Genomic DNA, 19,879 nt, shown 5'->3' with positions numbered 1-19,879 from the left:
TACAGTAAACACTATATATTGTCACTGAAAGCCAATACCCTGTTCTTGTATAGATACATACAGGCATTCATTTTTGATATTTCAATTGAATTTGTTATTGCAAGATTTGTCGCCTTCATGTGATTGTTGGATTAAACTGATTCAATTTAAATTCAGTGATGTCTTTAATAAATCCATGACGCTATAATTATATTTTGATGCGGTTTGCTCTAGAGAAGTCAGTAGTTGCACCCCAAGACTTGAAGAGTCTCTATAAAAGTACAGACGGTTTTCATATCCCCATCCTAAACAGTCAGCACTCATAAAACAATCCCATTTTTGACCGTTTGTGTCTTTGTCCACAGGATCCGTCCTCAGCTGCCCAGGGAGAAGATCGAGGGATGCCACATCTGTACGTACGTGATGCCTGGAGAGCCTCAGGTCATCCTGGGGAAGGACAAAGCCTTCACGTATGACTTTATGTTCGACATGGATTCCCAGCAGGACTCCATTTACTCCACCTGCACTGAGAAGCTGATCGAGGGCTGCTTCGAGGGCTACAACGCCACTGTGTTTGCATACGGACAGGCAAGCCTTTGTGTTCCTGCCTGCTACAGCTGCAGCACCGACGGCGCTTTTAGCCTCGCTGGTGGAACATATTTCTGTCTGAGCTTGTCGCTTTGCGAGGAAAATGAATAGAAGAGGTTGCTGCGGAATCTATGAAAGAGAATATTTAACATTTTAAGCAGACAAACTAGAAATTTACATTTTAGTTGCTGACTGGACAGCGATAGTTTTACGAGGAATGTCATTTTGGAACATAAAATTCAGATTATGAGGTTTTTATACACAATTGGTGACACTGATTATGTCATTAGTTTTAAGGTGTCGCTATGGAAACCACTAGGTTGAAATTTGAGGGTGTTCAAGCCTATTTTGGAGTTAAGTTGACTTGTTTGTGCTGCACATTCAAGTACATAATAAGTTTTTCTTCCAGTCACTGAAAATATTTTTTACGAAACTCCACTTTGGGTTTCTCTGTATGGTTATTCTGATACTAGAAATTTCCCATTAACAACAGCTTGTAGCTAATATCTGCTCATCCAATCCACCTTTAGTCTAAATCATAATGGTGTGAAGTCCATCATTTCTCTCTTCTAATACTCAGGTTGCCATAGATACAGAGCTTAAGTTGTGTTGCTGCTGGCCTACTTCTGCCTGGAGCTCATGTTCACAGAGAGAGGATGGTCTGGCCCAGATCGGCCTGCTTGCCCCCCGTGTGTCCCTCATTACAGGGACTAATGTAGATTTAGATTGACCCACTCGGCTGCATCACAAGATCGCAGTCCTGCTGGGCTGCAGATATAAACAGACATTAACGACATGGCAGAGCAGAGTAAATCTGTCTCATCCAAAGATCACCGGGCTGTTTAAGCCTCCGTTTGGCAGATCGAATGCAGCCGAAAACACAACGCAAACTCTTCATGGACTGAGAAAAAATGGTTTCCCCGGTTGCTTGAATGTACATTTTCTGTTCATTTTAAAAGGAACAAACAGTGGAGAAAATAATAAAAATAGATTTTCTGATAAAACTGTCAATTTTGTTTATTTTTTAAATATTAATTGAAATTTATTGAGACAATAAATCAAATTATTCTGATTAGAAAATGCTCATCATCAATGAAAAATGCTCACCATTTTTTCACAGTGTGATAAACTTATGTGAAAATATAAAAAATACATTTGATTTGGAATATAAGTATTAAAATGTCATTAAAATGTTTTTTTTTCCAATTCAAAACAGATAAAGCAACTTCTGTGAAACAAACCCATTACAATTAAGTTATTATAAAATTTATTGTCTTCATTCAGATGTGTACAAGTATATAAAACAAACTAAACCAACTAAATTTACTTTTATTTTACTGTTCTGCTCTTTATTTACAGCACAAATGTACTGTGACGTTTGCTAGTTATTTGGGTAGCTAGCCTGCTGCTTTTCATACTTAGCATGCTAGCTGTAGCTTTAAATCAGAGTTGCTGTAATTGGTTATTGGTGCTTCTTTAGCTTTCACATAACTGCTTGTATTTTTGCAAACAAGATTGTTTCCAAACCACCAACTTTTGTTGTTGTTTTTTTTTTGGTCAAAAATAGAAAAGTAGGAATGTCATGTTTTAGCTAACTGAGCTGATATCTCATTAGCCCATGCTGAACATGTCTTCTTTCCCATCCAGACAGGATCAGGGAAGACGTACACGATGGGGACCGGCTTTGATGTTAACATAGTGGAGGAGGAGCTGGGGATCATTCCTCGTGCCGTCCATCACCTCTTCAAGGGCATAGAGGAGCGCCGGCAGGTGGCCCAGGAGCAGGGACGTCCGGTACCAGAGTTCAAGATCAACGCACAGTTCCTCGAGGTACACACCCCATGACTATAACTTGTGGAGATTCAGTATGTCTGAATGAGCGGTGACAGCAGGATTCAGTCACTTCAAAATCTCTGACAGTTTCTGTGCCACAGCTGCTGCTAAGGGATTAGACCGGGGTTGAGGGAGGTTGCATCTTTGTCACAAGGAGTTGAAATAAATAAAAATCATCATTTGCACTGGTACATAATACTTTGGCACCCTTTGCATATTTTATAGATGACTGCAGTACTTGTTTAGTTTTAGGGGTAAATTCTAAAGCTCCAAAGCTCATCATTTCCTTCTGTTATTAGTTTATTCTTTCAGGCGTTCATTGGCTGCAATAAGTCACTGTTATTTAATTAGGAGTCGTTTTCTTTACTAATTACTTTTCAGATTATAATTCTTCTTAATTTTATTGTGCATTTGTGTTCCGTTTACATTCTGATAAGTGATTACAGTGATTGCTCATAAAAGTTACACATAGACATAATCAAAATAAATGTGACGTTGGATTATTTGATTCAATCACTGAAAGGGGCTACCAGTGCTTCCTTTATTGACATTTTTTTCATTTGATTTTTTTTTTTTTCTGTCTTTCGCCTTTACTGTGTGCTTCTAGCTTTACAATGAGGAGGTCCTGGACCTGTTTGACTCCACACGAGACATGAAGCAGAAATCTCACATTAAGATCCACGAAGACACCAACGGGGGAATCTATACGGTTGGAGTGACCACACGGACTGTTTCCTCAGAGGCCGAGGTAAAATACAAAAACATCAAGTGCTTGTATGAAGGACTGTTTTACCTTAGCCAGAATCTGGACAGTAATGATGTCAATACACTTAGATCACTGTTCAGTGAACATCTTAGGGTTTTTGGGTCACCTTTTGGTACAAAAGCAACAATAAATAGATGCAACTATAATACTGAATTTTGTTTTGATTATTGTAATTAGAAAATATAGGGTTTATTTACAAAAAGTAGACTTTATCTTCTCATAAATTAACTATAAAATTTGAAACATCTTCAAAACGTCCCCGATTTGAATCAAATGTGACCTTATGGGCAGCATGTCATGCAAAAAGCTTCATTAGGCTCAAAACTTGCTTTAGTTTGGTGTGATCTGCTTTAGATAGCAGCTTACTTTATGCTAAACAATAAAAGCGCATGCTTCCTGGTTAGAGTTAGGATTACCCATAACTAATATATAAATCTGACCACTGAAACCTGTGTGTACTATTGACACCATGATGTTTCAGTGACATTTTATTCAATACATTCCTCAGTTCAGCACCTCAAGGCTTAAAGTCATAAAGCTTTATTTATTAATCTTTTAAATGTTTGCTTTGTAGAATTCAGAATTATTTCCCCCTGTTTAATGAACAAAATGAATGTTTCTATGTCTAAAAATTCCCATTTGTGTGTGTGCGTGTGTGTGTGCAGATGATGCAGTGCCTGAAGCTGGGCGCTCTGTCTCGTACGACAGCCAGCACTCAGATGAATGTCCAGAGCTCCCGGTCCCACGCCATTTTCACCATCCACCTGTGCCAAGTTCGCGTCTGTACTTCTGACAATGTTAGTGAGCGACGATGATCATGTCTTGAAAACACAAATTTGATTGATTAAATTTAGTTTGGGAAATTTGCTTAGTTTTCTCACTTTTTAATTTCTACATTAAAAAAACAATCTATCTTTCAGCAAGAAGGTGAGAATGATAACAAGGTCTCTAATGGAAACGGGGAGATGGACGAATACGAGACACTAACCGCCAAGTTTCACTTTGTGGACCTGGCTGGTTCTGAGAGATTGAAGAGAACCGGAGCGACGGGCGACCGGGCCAAAGAGGGCATCTCCATCAACTGTGGATTGGTATGGTTCTCCTTCACTGCCTCAGGAGTTTCCTGAGCCGAGCTCTTTATTATTTTGACATAGACTGCCACCTAGTGGTTTAGTATGTAATTACTGCCCTGAAAGGTATCAAAAAGAAAAAAAAATTGCACTTTTTCTCCCCCATAAAGATACACTATATTTTGCCCTATTATTATTCTCATGGGTGGTTTTATAAAAGCTACTGAAAGTTAAAGGGCAAAGTAGTTTTTGTGCTAATTTTATTGAGAACCAAACCCTCTAGTTGCATTTTTTTTGGGTTTTGATGAAATTAAAAGTCTACTAAACTCTCATAAATTGAATCTTTAGGAATTTAAGGCTCTTCTTCCTTGTAGAGGGATACTGTGAAAGGATGCCGCCCTGCTTAACTGAACTTGTATTGTGCTTTTCCAGTCATACTGACCACTTAAAGCACTTTACATCAGAATTTACACTCACAAATGATCATTAGGGATGGGAATTTCCTGCATCGTTTATCATTTATAATGAAAAAAATCAACAGCTCCATACAATACTGTTTGTTTATACCTGACCTCTATTGGGAAGGAGGTTGTTAAAGTTTTTATCTTACTCGTACATCAAACATGTCGGTAACCATGAGGACTTGAGAAAATAACTGTTCTTCTGGCTTCCCTGGTGTGTTTCAGCTAGCGCTGGGGAATGTAATCAGTGCTTTAGGAGACCGAAGCAAGCGGGCTTCTCACGTGCCTTACAGAGACTCCAAACTGACCCGATTGCTGCAGGACTCACTGGGAGGAAACAGGTTGGTGGGTCACTCATTTTGTCAGAGCAAGTAGTGCAAGTTATGTCTGTTAAATCTGCTTTTTCATGCATGTTTGAGAAATCCTAAAGTCTCCCATGGCCTAGTTGGACCCAGCGCCTCCTCGAATCTCCAGTTTCCAAGCTTTTGAGCTTGCGCCTCATTCTCCCCTATTAATCCCCTTTAGGTATCAGTCTTATAACCAAGAATCTCTTCTACTCTCTTTTCAGCCAAACGGTTATGATTGCATGCATTAGTCCATCTGATCGTGACTTCATGGAAACCCTGAACACGTTGAAGTACGCCAACCGAGCCCGCAACATCAAGAACAAAGTGATGGTGAACCAGGACAAGGCCAGCCAGCAGATCAGTTCGCTGAGGACCGAGATCGCCCGACTGCAGATGGAGCTGATGGAGTACAAGACGGTGAGAGGGAACTGGGACGAGGCCCTCAAGGGCTTCCGTAGGCTCCCGCTGTGGGGATGTAACAGAGCTGTTCTCTCCTGCAGGGTAAACGCATGGTGGGCGAGGATGGCGTGGAGAGCTTCAGCGACATGTTCCATGAGAACTCCATGCTGCAGACTGAGAACAGCAACCTGAGGGTGAGGGTGAAAGCCATGCAGGAGACCATCGACGCCCAGAGGGCTCGCCTCACCCAACTGCTCAGCGACCAGGCCAACCAGGCTCTGGCCAGGGCAGGTAGGACCGAAGTCGCCTGCCGGCATTCTATTCGCTGTACAAACTCCTCATCAGGAATCTGTTTCTCACCCAGGTGAAGGAGGCACAGAGGAAATTGGAAACATGATACAGAGTTACATCAAAGAAATCGAAGATCTTCGGTAAATGACTGCGTTTAATTATGTTTCATATGTTCAGTGCAACATAAGCTCTAGTATTAGCATTATGATGATATTAACATTTTGCTCATATCTAATGGGGAAACTGCAGCTGAGTGGGTAGAGCAGTCGTCTGTACTTGTGGGCCGTGGATTCGACTCCAACTTCCACATGTCGATGTGTCTCGGAGCAAGGCACTTAATCCCAATTTGCCTACTGATTTGTGTATCAGTGTATAAATGTGTGAGTGTGAATAGTTGACTCTAAATCACTTTTGATGGTCAAAATGAATGGAAAAACACTGTTTATGTTCTGTCCGTTTACCTAAACCAAGTATAATACTCACTTTATTTTCAAAACTGGGAAAAATAAAGGCACAGAGATCATTCTAAAACTAAAGTTGAAGAAACAAAATTTAAAAATTCTCATCACTCTAATTGGTGCACAACCAACATGAAGGTCTTAGGTAATCAGCAGCTGTCTAAATAAAATCACAAGATGAAATTATACACCAAAAAAGAAAGAAAGATGCTACTTGTGTAACTGTCTTTGATGAAGTATAGACCTTGCATTCATTATTTGTTATACTGTTAAGACATAGTGATAATTTTAACAAATACATAAAAAAAACATATTGTTTCTAAAAGTTACAACGTGGAGCTTTAAGTGGACTGGACTTTAGTTTTGTTAGTTTAAGTTGAGTTTTCTGGTCCCTGGATGTTTTTCTCAGGGCCAAGCTGCTGGAGAGTGAAGCGGTGAATGAGAACCTGAGGAAGAATCTGTCCCGCGCCTCCACCCGCCAGTCGTTCTACGGAGGGCCCGGTTCCTTCTCCAACGCGCTGATGGCCCCTGAGAAAGAGACTGCGGACATCATTGAGCTTGCTAAGAAAGACCTGGAGAAACTGAAGAAGCGAGAGAAAAAGAAAAAGAAAAGGTAACAAGAGAAGGGTGTGGGTCGACTGGATTATTTAGATTTACAAAGGAGTTGATGATTTTGTCTTCAGTTAGTTTTATACAAAATTATTCACTATTTTCAAAAATACAACTGTTATGGGTCTTCTTGTTTATCTGACTGAACATTTTTTTTCAGAACTTGCAACTACATTCCTGTCAAAACCATATTGTGCCCATTCTTTATACAGCTAATGTTGCAATATATTATTGTTGTTTTGTCTTTGTGGATTTTGTTGTCATAACAGTATTGTTTAAAGTTTTTTTAAAGTATACTATTTGTGAGAAGAATAAATACAAAACCTAAAGTTTTTTCCAGAAAAGCCAGAGAATGCCAAAAGTGTGAATTTGCTCTAATTCTATCAGAAAAATTTATCTTGACACCGTCGTACTGAAGGCTTGCTTGCAGCAGTGGGGTTTGTCTCCTGACTGATTCCTTGAAGCTTTGGGTTCTGCTTTTCTAGTTAATTTGTGCAGGTCTAGTTTTTTAGTCAGCTGGTCTCTGCCTGAAGTATTTTTTGTTTTTATAATTTGTGAAAATCTGTTTTTACAAATGCATTTCTTTTATGGATAGAATTCACAGTGATTGTTGTTTTTACCACAATCTCCATAAAACTTAAATTGACCAGGAAGTAACTGAACATGGCATGCCTTTAATTGAGAATTCTGGTGGTAGCATCATGAATGTAGCTGGTCGGCTGCTAGTAAATTAAATTAAATTGAGAATATTGTTTGGAAAACTTTTACTAAGAGGGCAGTTGTGGCCACGACACATTGCTGACGTATAAAGTGAAAGACGTGGATTGCTGTGAAGCTGTTGGTCTCAAAAGTGTAGCGCTTCACTTGACCGTTCTTCCTTCCATTCTTCTTCCATCTCTCTTTTTATACCCTTCTCTCCTCCCTGAAGACTCCAGCAGCTGTTGGAGGAGAGAGAAAGGGAGGAAAGGGAGGAGGTGGTGAAGGAGGTGGATGCCAGGTTTGTTCAAGCTTCCACCTTCCTTTTCCTGCCCCACATCGTTTGCTTCCACCTTGATTTTATGTCACTGAGCTATTTATTTTGCACTGATATCAGTTCCTTACTAAAGTATTCACATTCTTTGACCTTTTTCACATATTCGTCACAGTGCAACTACAAGCGTTTTATGGATTTTATCAGTTCATCAGGGGAAATGGAAGTAAAGGGATGTATGGTTTTTAAAATATTTTTACAAATGCATTTCTCTGAGTGGGCAGGTATCTGGAGAAAGTTAAAAAGAGTGAGTGACAAGGACGTTTCTGGCTTTACACTGGTGATATCAACACATTTTATGGTGGTGCAGGTGAGAAATATGTGGGCAGTGTTGGGTGAACAGAGATAAGAGGGCCGAGGACACACCCCTGTGGTGCACCAGTGTGTTCAGGATGAAAGTGGAAAAGGTCCACTCTTCCATCTTTGTGGAATTTCTGTTAAACAGCTGAGATGGCAGCCCTGATGTGAGGAAAATGAACCCATTTTTCAGGCAATAGTTTGTCAAAATTTTGAAAATATAGTTTTTTTTCTATGAATGACAAATATAGATTAAAGTACTGTATAATCAAAATATTTTGATTTGTTTTACCACATAAAGTCAAATTGGGAACTATTGAACTTTGTGGTTGTCATGTGACAGAAGATGAAGAAGTTCAAGAGTACGAATACTTTAGCAAAGCAAACGCTGCTCCTATTGCACGGTTGTTCTAGATCATTTTAAAACCCAAACCTTTGTTTTCTCAGTACCTGCTGCTCTACATTCTTGCATTTTTAATATCTGGACTCCACACAACAGAACCCAGTCACAAATTGTTCTAGGGAGTTCTACCTTTGGCTCAAAACGAGTCCAAACTAAACCCCCTTCTCTTTTTTAGTAAGCTGATCTTTCATTTCACATTTTTATTTTGCCTGACAGGTAAGCTGATCTCTGATTGGATATAACAATTATCCAATTAATGTGGTTCATGAATTTGGTTTATGTATGTATTTTTTTGTGTTGTCCCAAAATGCTGCTTTACTGTTCTTTGTTCAGAGTTGGAAGCCTCCTCATTTTAACATTATGCACTGTCTTTTCCACAATAAAGCTATGGTGCATTTCCTCAGCTAATTCTGGCATTCTGGTTTAGAAATAAATGGGATTGGAAATCCTAAATATGCATCAACATTCTCTGCTGTTTTAGTTTTTTTTTTTTTTTTATTTAAAAGCTTATTTGTCAAAAAGACAGTGTCAACCCTTGATAACAGATGTGCTTTGCATATTTCACCACGGTGCCTTTGAAAATAATAAAATAAGGGCTTTGTTTTGTAGATGATCCTTGCTTACATGAAGTTGCAACTCCAGGTTTGCTGCCGGATTCTTTTCTTCAGTTTGTCATTAACGAACATCTTTTCACTGTCATCTGTGTGTCTCTCAGCATAAGCAAAGAAGAAGTTCCTGACAACGAACAGGAGAAACCAAATGAGAAGGAAATGAACGAAGAGACTGAAATGGTTAGATCAAGATTTCAGATCAGGGTGTAATATACAGAGATCTTAATATTCTTGTGGATGCTGCTAATAAACTAAGTCATTGATTTTGATATTTTAGGATGTACAAGACACCAGTGATCATGAAGATGGAGAGGATGAGGAGGAAGAAGAGGAAGAGGAGATGGATGTGGAGGAGAGCTCTGATGATTCCGACTCAGAGTCGGATGAAAAAGGTGTAAAGATCATTAAATAGTTGAAATTATTCAATATATCATATATCTCCACAAGGTGGAGCTGTTCCCTTACAGTCAGGAAACATTAATGCTGGTCAACCTGTTGTCAGGCCCGTTATTTTAGGAAGGTGACGATATTTAGCAAAAAAAAAAAAAAAATCTATTCTACTGAAAATTGTGATTACAATTTCGATTAACACACATTTCTTGCTAATTAATTTTCTTCTGTACAACAGTCCAATTTCTACACTTCTCTTTGCAACATTTAGCATCCAAACTTCTACGAATATACATCATAGTCTGGGGAGCAAACTCACCAAATACATCAGTAGCTTTGCTACTATTTGTGTTGAAACACTTCACTTCAAGTGCCAATCATGCAGAGTCTGCATACCAACAGTATATGGGCTGTTAGATAGATGAGATGCAAGATATTAAAGTCCTGCAAACTTCTTAACCTTTCAAAAGGCTGAAATATGTCTGTGGCTGCAGATTCTTTTAAGTTTTGTGTTGTGTCTGACAGAGAACTACCAGGCTGATCTGGCCAACATCACATGCGAGATCGCCATCAAGCAGAAACTGATCGACGAGCTGGAGAACAGCCAGCGGCGTCTGCACACACTCAAGCAGCAGTACGAGCAGAAACTGATGATGCTGCAATGCAAGATCAGGGACACCCAACTGGAGCGCGACCGCGTCCTTCAGAACATGAGTAAGACCGACAAATCATCCACTAGGTGGCGCATGTGGTGTTGTTTTCAGATGGTGACAGTAAAGAAGACAGATATGTTTTTGATCTGCTGTTTCTTGCATCATCTCAGAAAAACCCAAATTTAACTCCTGCTTTGTTCTCTAAATAGACCTATAATGAAGTCAGTGTCTGTCAGAAGATGGAGACGGTTTATGTTTAGACTCAAAAACAGTAATAGATCAAACATTCTTCTAGGAATTATTAAAGGGGACATATCATGTTTTCCAGGCATATAGTGCCATTTTAAAGCACAATGAAGTAACTATTGTACCGTCAGTTGTTATAAGTATGTTATATATATCAAATATGGCTTAAAAGAAATTGAATTCCCTCCATTGAGAAGGGCAAGCCCGCGCGATCCTTCGTCCGTCAGACACTCTGTTCAATAGTTTTTTGTTCTTTAATAATATAGTTTTTCTCTTTTCCTAAAAATGCACTACTTATGATTTCGTCGGTAGTTTGTCTTAGAAGCCGTGTAAACTCCCCGATGCTGACATTCTAATAAAAAAAATCAGGAGATGGAAGCAAATGTGAGCATGTAACACTAGTCTGAAGGAGCTTTATGGGGGAAAGCTACTCTGTAACACGAAAGCTTGGAAATCGCAGCTCTGAGGAGGAGCTTCATCCTCAAAGGCAGAGCTATGTCTTACCCAGGCGTTTGCACAGCTGGATGGTTGGATGGGAGATTGAAGTATTCCTCAAACATACATAATAAAAAAATCAAATCAACACCCTGGGTATGTTTTTTATGAGGGAATGACATTATAACATGATGTAAAATAAAAAAAAAAACAGTTTATTTTACATAATACTGCCCCTTTAAAACAAGAAATTGTGTAATGTATCTTTAAAAAGGGTGACAGCCTTTTTAATTAACCTTCTTGTTTGTGCTGGACGCTTAAAGATTCTGTGGAAAGTGGCACAGAGGACAAGGCTCGTAAAATCAAGGCTGAATATGAGAAGAAGCTGAGCGTCATGAACAAGGAGCTTCAGAAGCTCCAGTCGGCTCAGAAGGAACACGCCCGCCTGCTGAAGAACCAATCGCAGTACGAGAAGCAGCTGAAGAAGCTCCAGATGGATGTGACTGAAATGAAGAAGACAAAAGTACAGCTTTTTTTCTCAGGTGTAGATTTTCTTGCCATGCATTATGTAAACCTTTTTGCGTTCTGACATCTTCAGGTTCGTCTTATGAAGCAAATGAAGGAGCAGCAGGAGAAAAACCGACTGAATGAGTCGCGCAGGAACAGAGAAATTGCCTCTTTGAAAAAGGACCAACGAAAGCAAGAGGTCAGCTTTCTCACTTCAGTGTTTTAATGCAACTCTGCTGCAGCAACATGAAATGATATAGAAAATGCTTCAGTTTATTCTAACCACTTCTGGTAACGACGCTGTTTCTCCTTCAGCATCAACTGAAGCTGCTGGAGGCTCAGAAAAGGCAGCAGGAGCTGATTCTGAGGAGAAAGACTGAGGAGGTGAGAAGAGAGAGAACAAAAGGTGGAAGATTAACAGGCTGGCTGAGGGGAGGGGATGTGGTTTTCCTCTGCTGTGATTGATTAAGTTTCAAGCATGCAGTTGTTTAACTTTTTAAAGAGGTTTGCATATGATTTAGAAAATGCAGTCCTACCAAATCATCATAAAAGTTTTACAGACTAAAATGCATCCAGTTTTAATGTAATGGCATAATCTTATATTAACATATGATTAAAAGAAATCTAACTTTGATATAACTATTTATTTAGTTGGTAAAAATCCTTCTGTAAAAGTGTTTATTTATATTATTGTCAGCAGTGTTGTTAATAGTTGGTGCCGGTGCCAGTCTTAAAGGAGCAGTATCCCAGGGCGGCAACTTTTTAGGGGAGTCTCTAAGAGATTTTTTTTATATATATTTGTTTTTATGAATGTGTATTTTGCAAACACTTCACTTTGTATAAAACTCACCGGCCCAAATAATTTCTTATATCATTTAGATTTGTTATTAATATAAACAGTAATCAATTTTAAACCTTGCAAGTGTTGCAAAATGCTTTACATTAATAGAAATCTATTAAAACACAAAATGTATACCAAATCAATATTATAGTCAATTTATAGCCATGTAAATAACATGGAGTTATTAGCTATAAGACATGTCAAACCAACAATGTATCAGTTCATACCTACTGATTTATAGTACTACATGTTCATATACTGTAATTTGGATTTGTAAATGGATAGGGCACCAAAACTGCTTCCAGCCCAGGGGTCCACATCCTTTTAAAACCGGCCCTACTTAGTACTGTCCTCTTTCGCCAACTCGTTGCGATCCCATGTTGCCTCAGCTTATGTCTGGCATGTGTGTGTTTGTCAGGTGACTGCTCTGAGAAGGCAGGTGAGGCCCACTTCAGGTAAAGTGGTCCGGAAAGTCAACCTTCCAGAGACGGTTCAAGACTCCAGTCACCGCCCGCCCTCCGGACGCCTGTACTCCTCCAGCAGCACGGCTGCAAACGGCACATGGTGAGGCTGCAAATGGCTCCTACTAACAAGATATAACTGAACCTGAATATGATTTGATCTAATCAAAACAGTACCATATAGAGTTCAGTCACAAATTGCACCAACTGGTGCAATATTGTGACGTGCAAAGAAAATGATGCACATTTCTTCTCTTTTTAAAAAAATTTCAAGCTACAATTGCCTTTATGTATGTACTGAGGAGCCTGAATGACTGATGAACGATGCCGTGTGTCCAGGTCCTCCTACAGGCGCACAGCTGGTGTTTATTCCACCAGAGTCGCTCGTAACAAATGGCAGACCCTGGAGCGACGCATCTCAGACGTTATAATGCAGAGGATGACCATTTCTAACATGGAAGCCGACATGAACCGTCTCCTGAAGGTGAAGTCATGACGCACCCAGTGGGATGTTTTATTTCAACTTTGGTTTTAAATGAAGCTGACAGGAGCCAGAACACTACCTGTGGGTTGTTGAACATGTGGGGAAAGTTTAATTCATGCTTTAAAAGTCAAATTTATGTATCTAAAATTAAAATATCTAAAATTAATTTAAAAAGTTGGCCTTAAAACATGAATCTTAAATTGTGTCATGGATTTTGTCAATCCAGTATATTCCATGTATTTCTTTTTATTTTTTTTGTCAGGCTAAAGTTTAGGTTTCAGATTGTAATAAGATTGTGTAAAGGTTCTCTTATAGTAGCACATCAAAGCCCCTCTAACTGATGCATTCCTATTGATTTATCTTTTTAAAACATATGATTAAATACATAAATTTTGTGTTAAATTTTATTTTCAGTAAATTGTTGCCAACGGCATGGTGACAACTGAAGACACATCCGTTTCAAAGTTCAGCTATTTTTAATGGCCAGACTGATTCATGTTAATTTTGTAAAATTGTTCTTGTTTTAGGCTTAAAACATATTAGCATTCTGCTAATTTGCACATGGCTAACCTTGAAAATGCTTTAGTGCTAGCAAAACTAAAGCTTAGTGCATTATGGCTTAAAAATAGACAGTTGAATCATCTGATATCTTTCATTTTTGCTCTTCCCCATCAATTTCACAGTGGTTAATGTAAAGGGTCACATTCAGAAGTTGTTCTATGAAGAGCCTTAAATAACTGTTGGTGATATTTTCAACACAGCAACGAGAAGAGCTGACGAAGCGAAAGGAGAAGGTAATCAGGAAGCGGGACCGGTTGTTGAGGGAGGGTCTGGAGGCAGAGAAGACCGTGCTCCCCCTCAACGAGGAAGTGGATGCGCTGACCGCCAACATTGATTACATTAATGACAGCATCGCCGACTGTCAGGCCAACATCATGCAGATGGAGGAAACCAAGGTAAGGAGGGCTGCTGGCTCTGAAGTATGTTTGGAGGAGTCTAGTGAAGGTTTTCAAATAGCTTGAATATCTAGATGGGAGAATTTATTATGCCAAACTGTATTTACCTAGCCAGAGAAATACTAAAGCCTACGTGGGACTTATTTGCTAAAGAATCAATAATTCAAAATAATAAAGAATTAATGACTAAGTATTTTTTTTCAGGAGGAGGGTGACACAGTGGATGTCTCTGCTGTTATTGGTTCTTGCACTCTGGTTGAAGCTCGTTTCCTACTGGATCATTTCATGTCCATGGCAATTAACAAGGTACCACTCCTCACCTTAACAGGAGACACCAATACTGCTCTGTTAGCAGTAACTACATGTAAAAATAGTTGATCTTAATGTGGTAATTTAAGACATTCAAGCATAATAATGCATTAGGCCAATATGCTTTATGACTTCAAATTTTGCATATGCTGGTGGAGATTTTCAGGCGTTCAGGATATGATAGTCATAAGTGCTCTTTAGTCATTGAAGAGGTTTTTTAGATCTTCAAGTAACAAGAGAAGTCATCCAGTTGGTTTCTAGATTTATAATTTAGCTGGATATAAATGTGTGCCTACAATAGAACCAGTAATTTCTAAAGACAAATAAATAGTTTTTTTTTTTTTACGGGTAAATATAAAACGGTGGTTAATGTAAAGGGCATGACCTTTTCAGGGTCTGCAGGCGGCTCAGCGGGAGTCTCAGGTGAAGGTGATGGAGGGCCGCCTGAAACAGACTGAAATCACCAGCGCCACACAGAACCAGCTGCTGTTTCACATGCTGAAGGAGAAGGCAGAGTTCAACCCGGAGCTGGACGCGCTGCTGGGAAACGCTCTGCAAGGTACAACAAATCCTCAACTTTAATCTGACAATCTCCAATTTCATCTTAGGAAGTAGGACGCTGACACGTTTGCTCATTTGTCAGTTTAGTTTTAGAAAGGGTTTTGTGCTTTCAGGAAGAGGATTGGGTTGCTGGTCAGCTGCATGTTTGAACTGTTGGAGAGATGCTCTTGCCTGTTGCCATCTGCTGAACAGAAGCTGGCCTTATTACTTTCTATATTTACTACTGATACTACAGCAGAAAAAACATTTCTGCACTGCTCTACCTGTTGATTTTTTCTTGTTTGTATTTTGCCAGCCTGTTCAGTAGTATGCTGTATTTAGTTCTGAATTTTCCTTTTGTTTTTTACTGGGGGATTGTTTTTTGATTTGTGCACTTTTGTTTTCCCCCATGTTTTTCTTTTTTGCTTTCTCATATTTTCACAGAGCTAGGTAACTTCCCAATTGGTAAGTGAAATCGCATTAGACCCTAATGCTCCTTATGAATGCATGGTTGCTACTTTTGGCACTTTTTTTGAACTAACTAAACTTAAGAGAAGCAGGTGCATGAGGTGCAGTGCAGCCAAGCTTCCCTACAGTTGCCAGCTGACCCTCCTCTCCCTGTTCCTTAATTCAGAAACACTCGCCCTTCCCCCCCATCTCCCTTCCAGCTGATATGTGCTACGGCCTCCATGCTTTAGCACCTGCTAACACTTTTTACAGGAATAACTACATGGACCGGTCTCAACAGGAGAGACAACCTAATAATTTCTCACACTCATAACCTTTCTGACCTCTTACCTCCATCCCAGCCCTCACACACCAGGTCACACGCTGACCCCTGACTTCACATCTTTTCCTGCTCATTGATCCCAGTGGATCCAGCAAGTAACAAGGTTGACTATCAAAAAAAAAGCATGGCGATTATTTCTTTTCTTTTCACATTTTGCTGGCACATCTCAATAAATTAAAAATATTTTTAAAGTTGATTTATTTCAGTAAAAAATTTTTATTTTAGATCTTAAATTTATTGTAATAACAGTGATATATTTCAAGCATCACTGCAGTTAATAAGGTCACCTTCCTAAAATGTTGGCCTGAATCATTTTTTTCTAAAAGTGATTTTTTTGATTATTATTATAATGATCGCATAAATGCATCTGTTGGCAAGAAAGAGGTGATCTTTTTTAATTATTCATTTATTTTTTATGGTTTAGGCCATTTTTTTTGGAAAGTGACCAAATTTAATGACTCGTATGAAATCAAAATCAAAATTTCAGTTCACCAGAAATTGTTTTGCATGCAAACATTTTTAAAACTACATTTGTAATATAGAAATGCCAGCCTGCTGAAAGTATGTCAATGTACTATAGAGAACATGCTACCAGTACTTGTCTGGGGCCACCTTATGAGCCTCCCAGGATGAAACGATAGACGATGAATGGATGGCTCTGTTTGCATGTGTCGTGGCATGGACACAATCATCCTGTGCCGCTGCTACGGTGCAGTGAAAGCTCCTAGTGTTGTCGCAAGGATGGTGGCTGTTGAGGCCCATTTCTCGGATACATCTGTGTGTGGTGTTTTCCTGAAGCACTGACTCCATCCGCCGTCCACAACCCTTCCAAACTGTTGACTGTGCTTTGCTTCATAAACCTGTGAAAGCTGCTGATATTTCTGTTGTTTGTGCATCTTTTTAACAGCTACCTTTTTCAATTCAGAAATATTCCATTAGTTCCAGACAGAAATAAAATGTTACAACACTTGGGGAAGTAGAATGCCATGGTTACAATCACCAGATATTGTCTGTTGTTATGTCTGTTGTTTAGCAACAACTGAGCTGATGACATTATATCCAGTAAGACAAGTGAGCAACATCCAATACCAGAGGGAACAATCACCTAAGAAAGCAAGTTTTCTGCAAGCGAATTGAACATTTTTAGAATGTTTTGTGATTTCTGTCCTTGTTGAATTTGTTGTTGCTCTCTGCTGGACAGCTGCCAAGTTGTCACCATTCCTCAACATGGCTGGCCCTAAGACTTCTTAGGATTTTTTAAAATTGGAAATATTCCGATTTTGGGCCAAGATTAGAAGCATAATCCACAAAGTCAACAGAAACAAACACTTGAAATATATCACTATGTGCATAATGAATCTGTGCAACAAGTTTTACTCTTGAAGTACTGAAATGAATGAACTTTTCTTATAATATTCTAATCCGCTGAGATGCGTAGAAGCCCTAATCAGCAGCTGCAACAAAAAAGCAGAAAATGGGATATGAAAACTCAATAAGTGATGCAATGTTAATGAAGATGAGCAGGAATCTCATTTTTACCAGGAAAGACTGTCATCACAGTCAGTGATAGTTATCACTGAGCTCTGATGTTCTTCACTGATCTCATTTGACAGAAAATGGGGATGATAGCAGCAGCGATGAGTCAGCCCAGAGTCCCTCAGCAGAAGGAACGTGAGTTAATGCTTCAAGGAAAACGGCTTCTTACTTTTTCTTTTTTTTTTTTTTTGCTTTAAAGATGCTTTTATTATTGTGGGTTATTTTGAGGGTTGTCATGTCTCTTGTGTTTTTTTCTATTTTTCGTTGTTGTGGCAGTGTATACTGTAATTGATTTTTGATGTTGAAGTTTCTCCTGGTTTATTTTGTATGAGGTCCTTTTTCGCTTTACCTGCAGTGAACTTCAAGTTCACTTCTTGATGTTTATTCCTTTTCCTCTGTAGCACATTGGCATCGGACCTCATGAAACTTTGTGGGGAGTCCAAAACAAGGAGCAAGGTGCATTTCAATTATAGTCATAATGTCTGATTGATTATAAATGTTACCTAGGCTTAATTTTTTTGGTGGATTTTTCCACACAGGCCCGCAGAAGGACCACCACTCAGATGGAGCTTCTGTATGCAAACAGTGAATCGGCCGGTGATGCGCCCGCTGACTTCTCCGGCCCCATGCTGTCTTTGGCTGAAACCCCAGATGGAGGTGGAGTGGACATGGACTTGTCGGGCCCATCAGTCAGAGACTACACAGCTCTTTCCCCTGGCTTTTCCTCTAAAATGGGCAGCATGTAAGTCCAAGCCCAGCTCTCTTCCACATACAGGTTCACATCTACAGTTTTCTATGCTGCTGCATGGTGGAGACTGCGGCTTTATTAGTTTGGTTGTCTTTTTTTCTTTTTTAAAACACCACCTGTTAGCCCAAGCAGATATAAAAGCATGACAAGATTTATGAATCAAAAACATGCATGGCTTTCTTGAAGTCCCATGCAAAAGCAAGCTCTTTATGGCTGTATCAGAACTAAAAATAGAGATGCACTGGTCAGAGATTTTTAAGTTGATTTCCAATACAGGGAAGAGTTGAAAATAGACAATCACCTGGTGACGTAATGGGTCCAATTGTCACGATATATGCACTTTTTATTGTAAGATCATTTAACAACTTACGTTTCAGTTTGTCATCTTTTCCATTACAGGAGCATTACCATCACGATTGATCCATAATTATTTTTATTAGGAGCAGAGGCTTGCCACCACTCTGGGTTTTGAATAATATTCAAAAACAAAGATATTAAATTCTTGACATCTTAGATATTTTGTCTTAAGCTGACTCTGACTTTGGCCTATCACTCTGCCTAGTTAGCATTACCAACAGCAATTCTTTTGTGTATTTCCTGTGCTGTGTAGTTTTTTCTATTTATTTTTTTACTTCATTTATAAGCACCTCACTGAGGCAGATAGTGACCTAATACAAGACTTCTCTGCTCCATAAGCAGGAAGTGGATTAAAGTGCAGGGCATTCTGGGTAAATACAACCAAAACAAACTAGCGCTAGCAGGGAAAATGGCTGATGGTCTTTTTGCCAAAGACAAAAGAGAAATCCTACAACCGCTAAAATCTGACGGTACGCCATTTTTGTTTATGTTTATGAAGAAGGAAGTTGTGTTCTGTGTCTTCTTCATTTTATTCAGTGGTTCTTGGTGCAGCGCCAACACAGGTGAGGAGGGGAACTGGTTTTTTAAAAGGATCATTTAATGCAGTGCGGTGTTAAAGAGAAGCACACCAGTTGGAAATGTAACAAATGTTGCAATTTTGGTCCTTAATCAAACCAAATATGCCTTACTATCAGGTGTGAAAATACCAACTTATCTCTCGGTGCATCTCTTGTAAAAATACTAACCAGACTGCTTTCTCCTTTTTTTTTTAAATCCTTGCTTCAAATCAGTTTACTTCACAACACTAGTTACACTTTTAACTGCTAGAGTATAACAAAAACCTGAAGTGTCTTTATTAGTAAACATGGGCTTGGCAAGGAACACCCCCTCTATTGGGTCTTACAGTACCAGGTAACTGTGTTTCTGCTGCATGCTCCATCTCTACAGCATTTTGTTTGGATTGACGTGTCCCAACTGCTGCTTTGTAAATATTCTTGTTTGTGTTTCTGAACAATTGGTCCAACCGAACACTCAGCTCTGGCTCCAGAACTCTGTCAGGTTTGGAGAAGCGAACCCCAGAGCCGTCCCCACTCTCTCGCAGGAAGACCTATGAAAAGGCACAAGCAGCGGCTGACAGGGCAAAGGTCAAGGAGAATAAACAGTAAGAGCTTGTTGGAGCCTTATGGCTGGAAAGCTGTAAGAAGGTGAAGCTACAGTACCTTAACTCTACTAATACTCCTGTCAATTTCCTGCTGTCGAGAAGCATGAAGCGTTTTCCAAACCAGTTGTGCTCTGAACTCAACATAATTTTGCTCCCTAACCTTGAAATTATGACTCTTCCTTGAGTCATAATGACTCTTTTCATTCCTGCTGGCTCTGACTTTGGCCTATCACTCTGCATTTGATGCTCCTTGGATCTATATTGTTATGAATTCAGTTTTATGAGTCTTGCTTTCTTTTTAAACATTCAAACCATCACAAAG

General features: G+C 39.3%; 1 protein-coding gene across 7 annotated transcripts in view; it reads left to right on the top strand.

Moving 5' to 3' along the window:
- kif21a (kinesin family member 21A) overlaps positions 1-19,879 on the top strand; it is a 45,224-nt gene that overhangs the window by 15,394 nt on the left and 9,951 nt on the right. For 2 of the 7 annotated variants that reach the window (XM_055027144.1, XM_055027171.1), the window contains exons 2-28: positions 345-567; positions 2,215-2,397; positions 3,008-3,148; positions 3,832-3,963; positions 4,087-4,257; positions 4,923-5,038; positions 5,266-5,461; positions 5,545-5,734; positions 5,808-5,874; positions 6,602-6,805; positions 7,730-7,798; positions 9,247-9,322; positions 9,420-9,534; positions 10,058-10,246; positions 11,190-11,389; positions 11,465-11,572; positions 11,689-11,757; positions 12,633-12,778; positions 13,015-13,159; positions 13,921-14,115; positions 14,320-14,421; positions 14,818-14,983; positions 15,409-15,429; positions 17,368-17,425; positions 17,692-17,746; positions 17,830-18,032; positions 19,432-19,557. In XM_055027144.1, coding sequence (XP_054883119.1) covers positions 345-567; positions 2,215-2,397; positions 3,008-3,148; positions 3,832-3,963; positions 4,087-4,257; positions 4,923-5,038; positions 5,266-5,461; positions 5,545-5,734; positions 5,808-5,874; positions 6,602-6,805; positions 7,730-7,798; positions 9,247-9,322; positions 9,420-9,534; positions 10,058-10,246; positions 11,190-11,389; positions 11,465-11,572; positions 11,689-11,757; positions 12,633-12,778; positions 13,015-13,159; positions 13,921-14,115; positions 14,320-14,421; positions 14,818-14,983; positions 15,409-15,429; positions 17,368-17,425; positions 17,692-17,746; positions 17,830-18,032; positions 19,432-19,557 — 3,666 coding nt within the window. The remainder of the gene's footprint in view (positions 1-344; positions 568-2,214; positions 2,398-3,007; positions 3,149-3,831; positions 3,964-4,086; positions 4,258-4,922; positions 5,039-5,265; positions 5,462-5,544; positions 5,735-5,807; positions 5,875-6,601; positions 6,806-7,729; positions 7,799-9,246; positions 9,323-9,419; positions 9,535-10,057; positions 10,247-11,189; positions 11,390-11,464; positions 11,573-11,688; positions 11,758-12,632; positions 12,779-13,014; positions 13,160-13,920; positions 14,116-14,319; positions 14,422-14,817; positions 14,984-15,408; positions 15,430-17,367; positions 17,426-17,691; positions 17,747-17,829; positions 18,033-19,431; positions 19,558-19,879) is intronic. The other 5 variants (XM_055027153.1, XM_055027162.1, XM_055027176.1 and 2 more) reach the window with 5 other exon arrangements.

The sequence above is a fragment of the Poeciliopsis prolifica genome, unplaced genomic scaffold, assembly GCF_027474105.1.
Source record: "Poeciliopsis prolifica strain line A6 unplaced genomic scaffold, Auburn_PproV2 SCAFFOLD001, whole genome shotgun sequence".
NCBI classification, from domain to species: Eukaryota; Metazoa; Chordata; class Actinopteri; order Cyprinodontiformes; family Poeciliidae; genus Poeciliopsis; species Poeciliopsis prolifica.
This window is presented reverse-complemented; position numbering and strand designations above follow the sequence as displayed.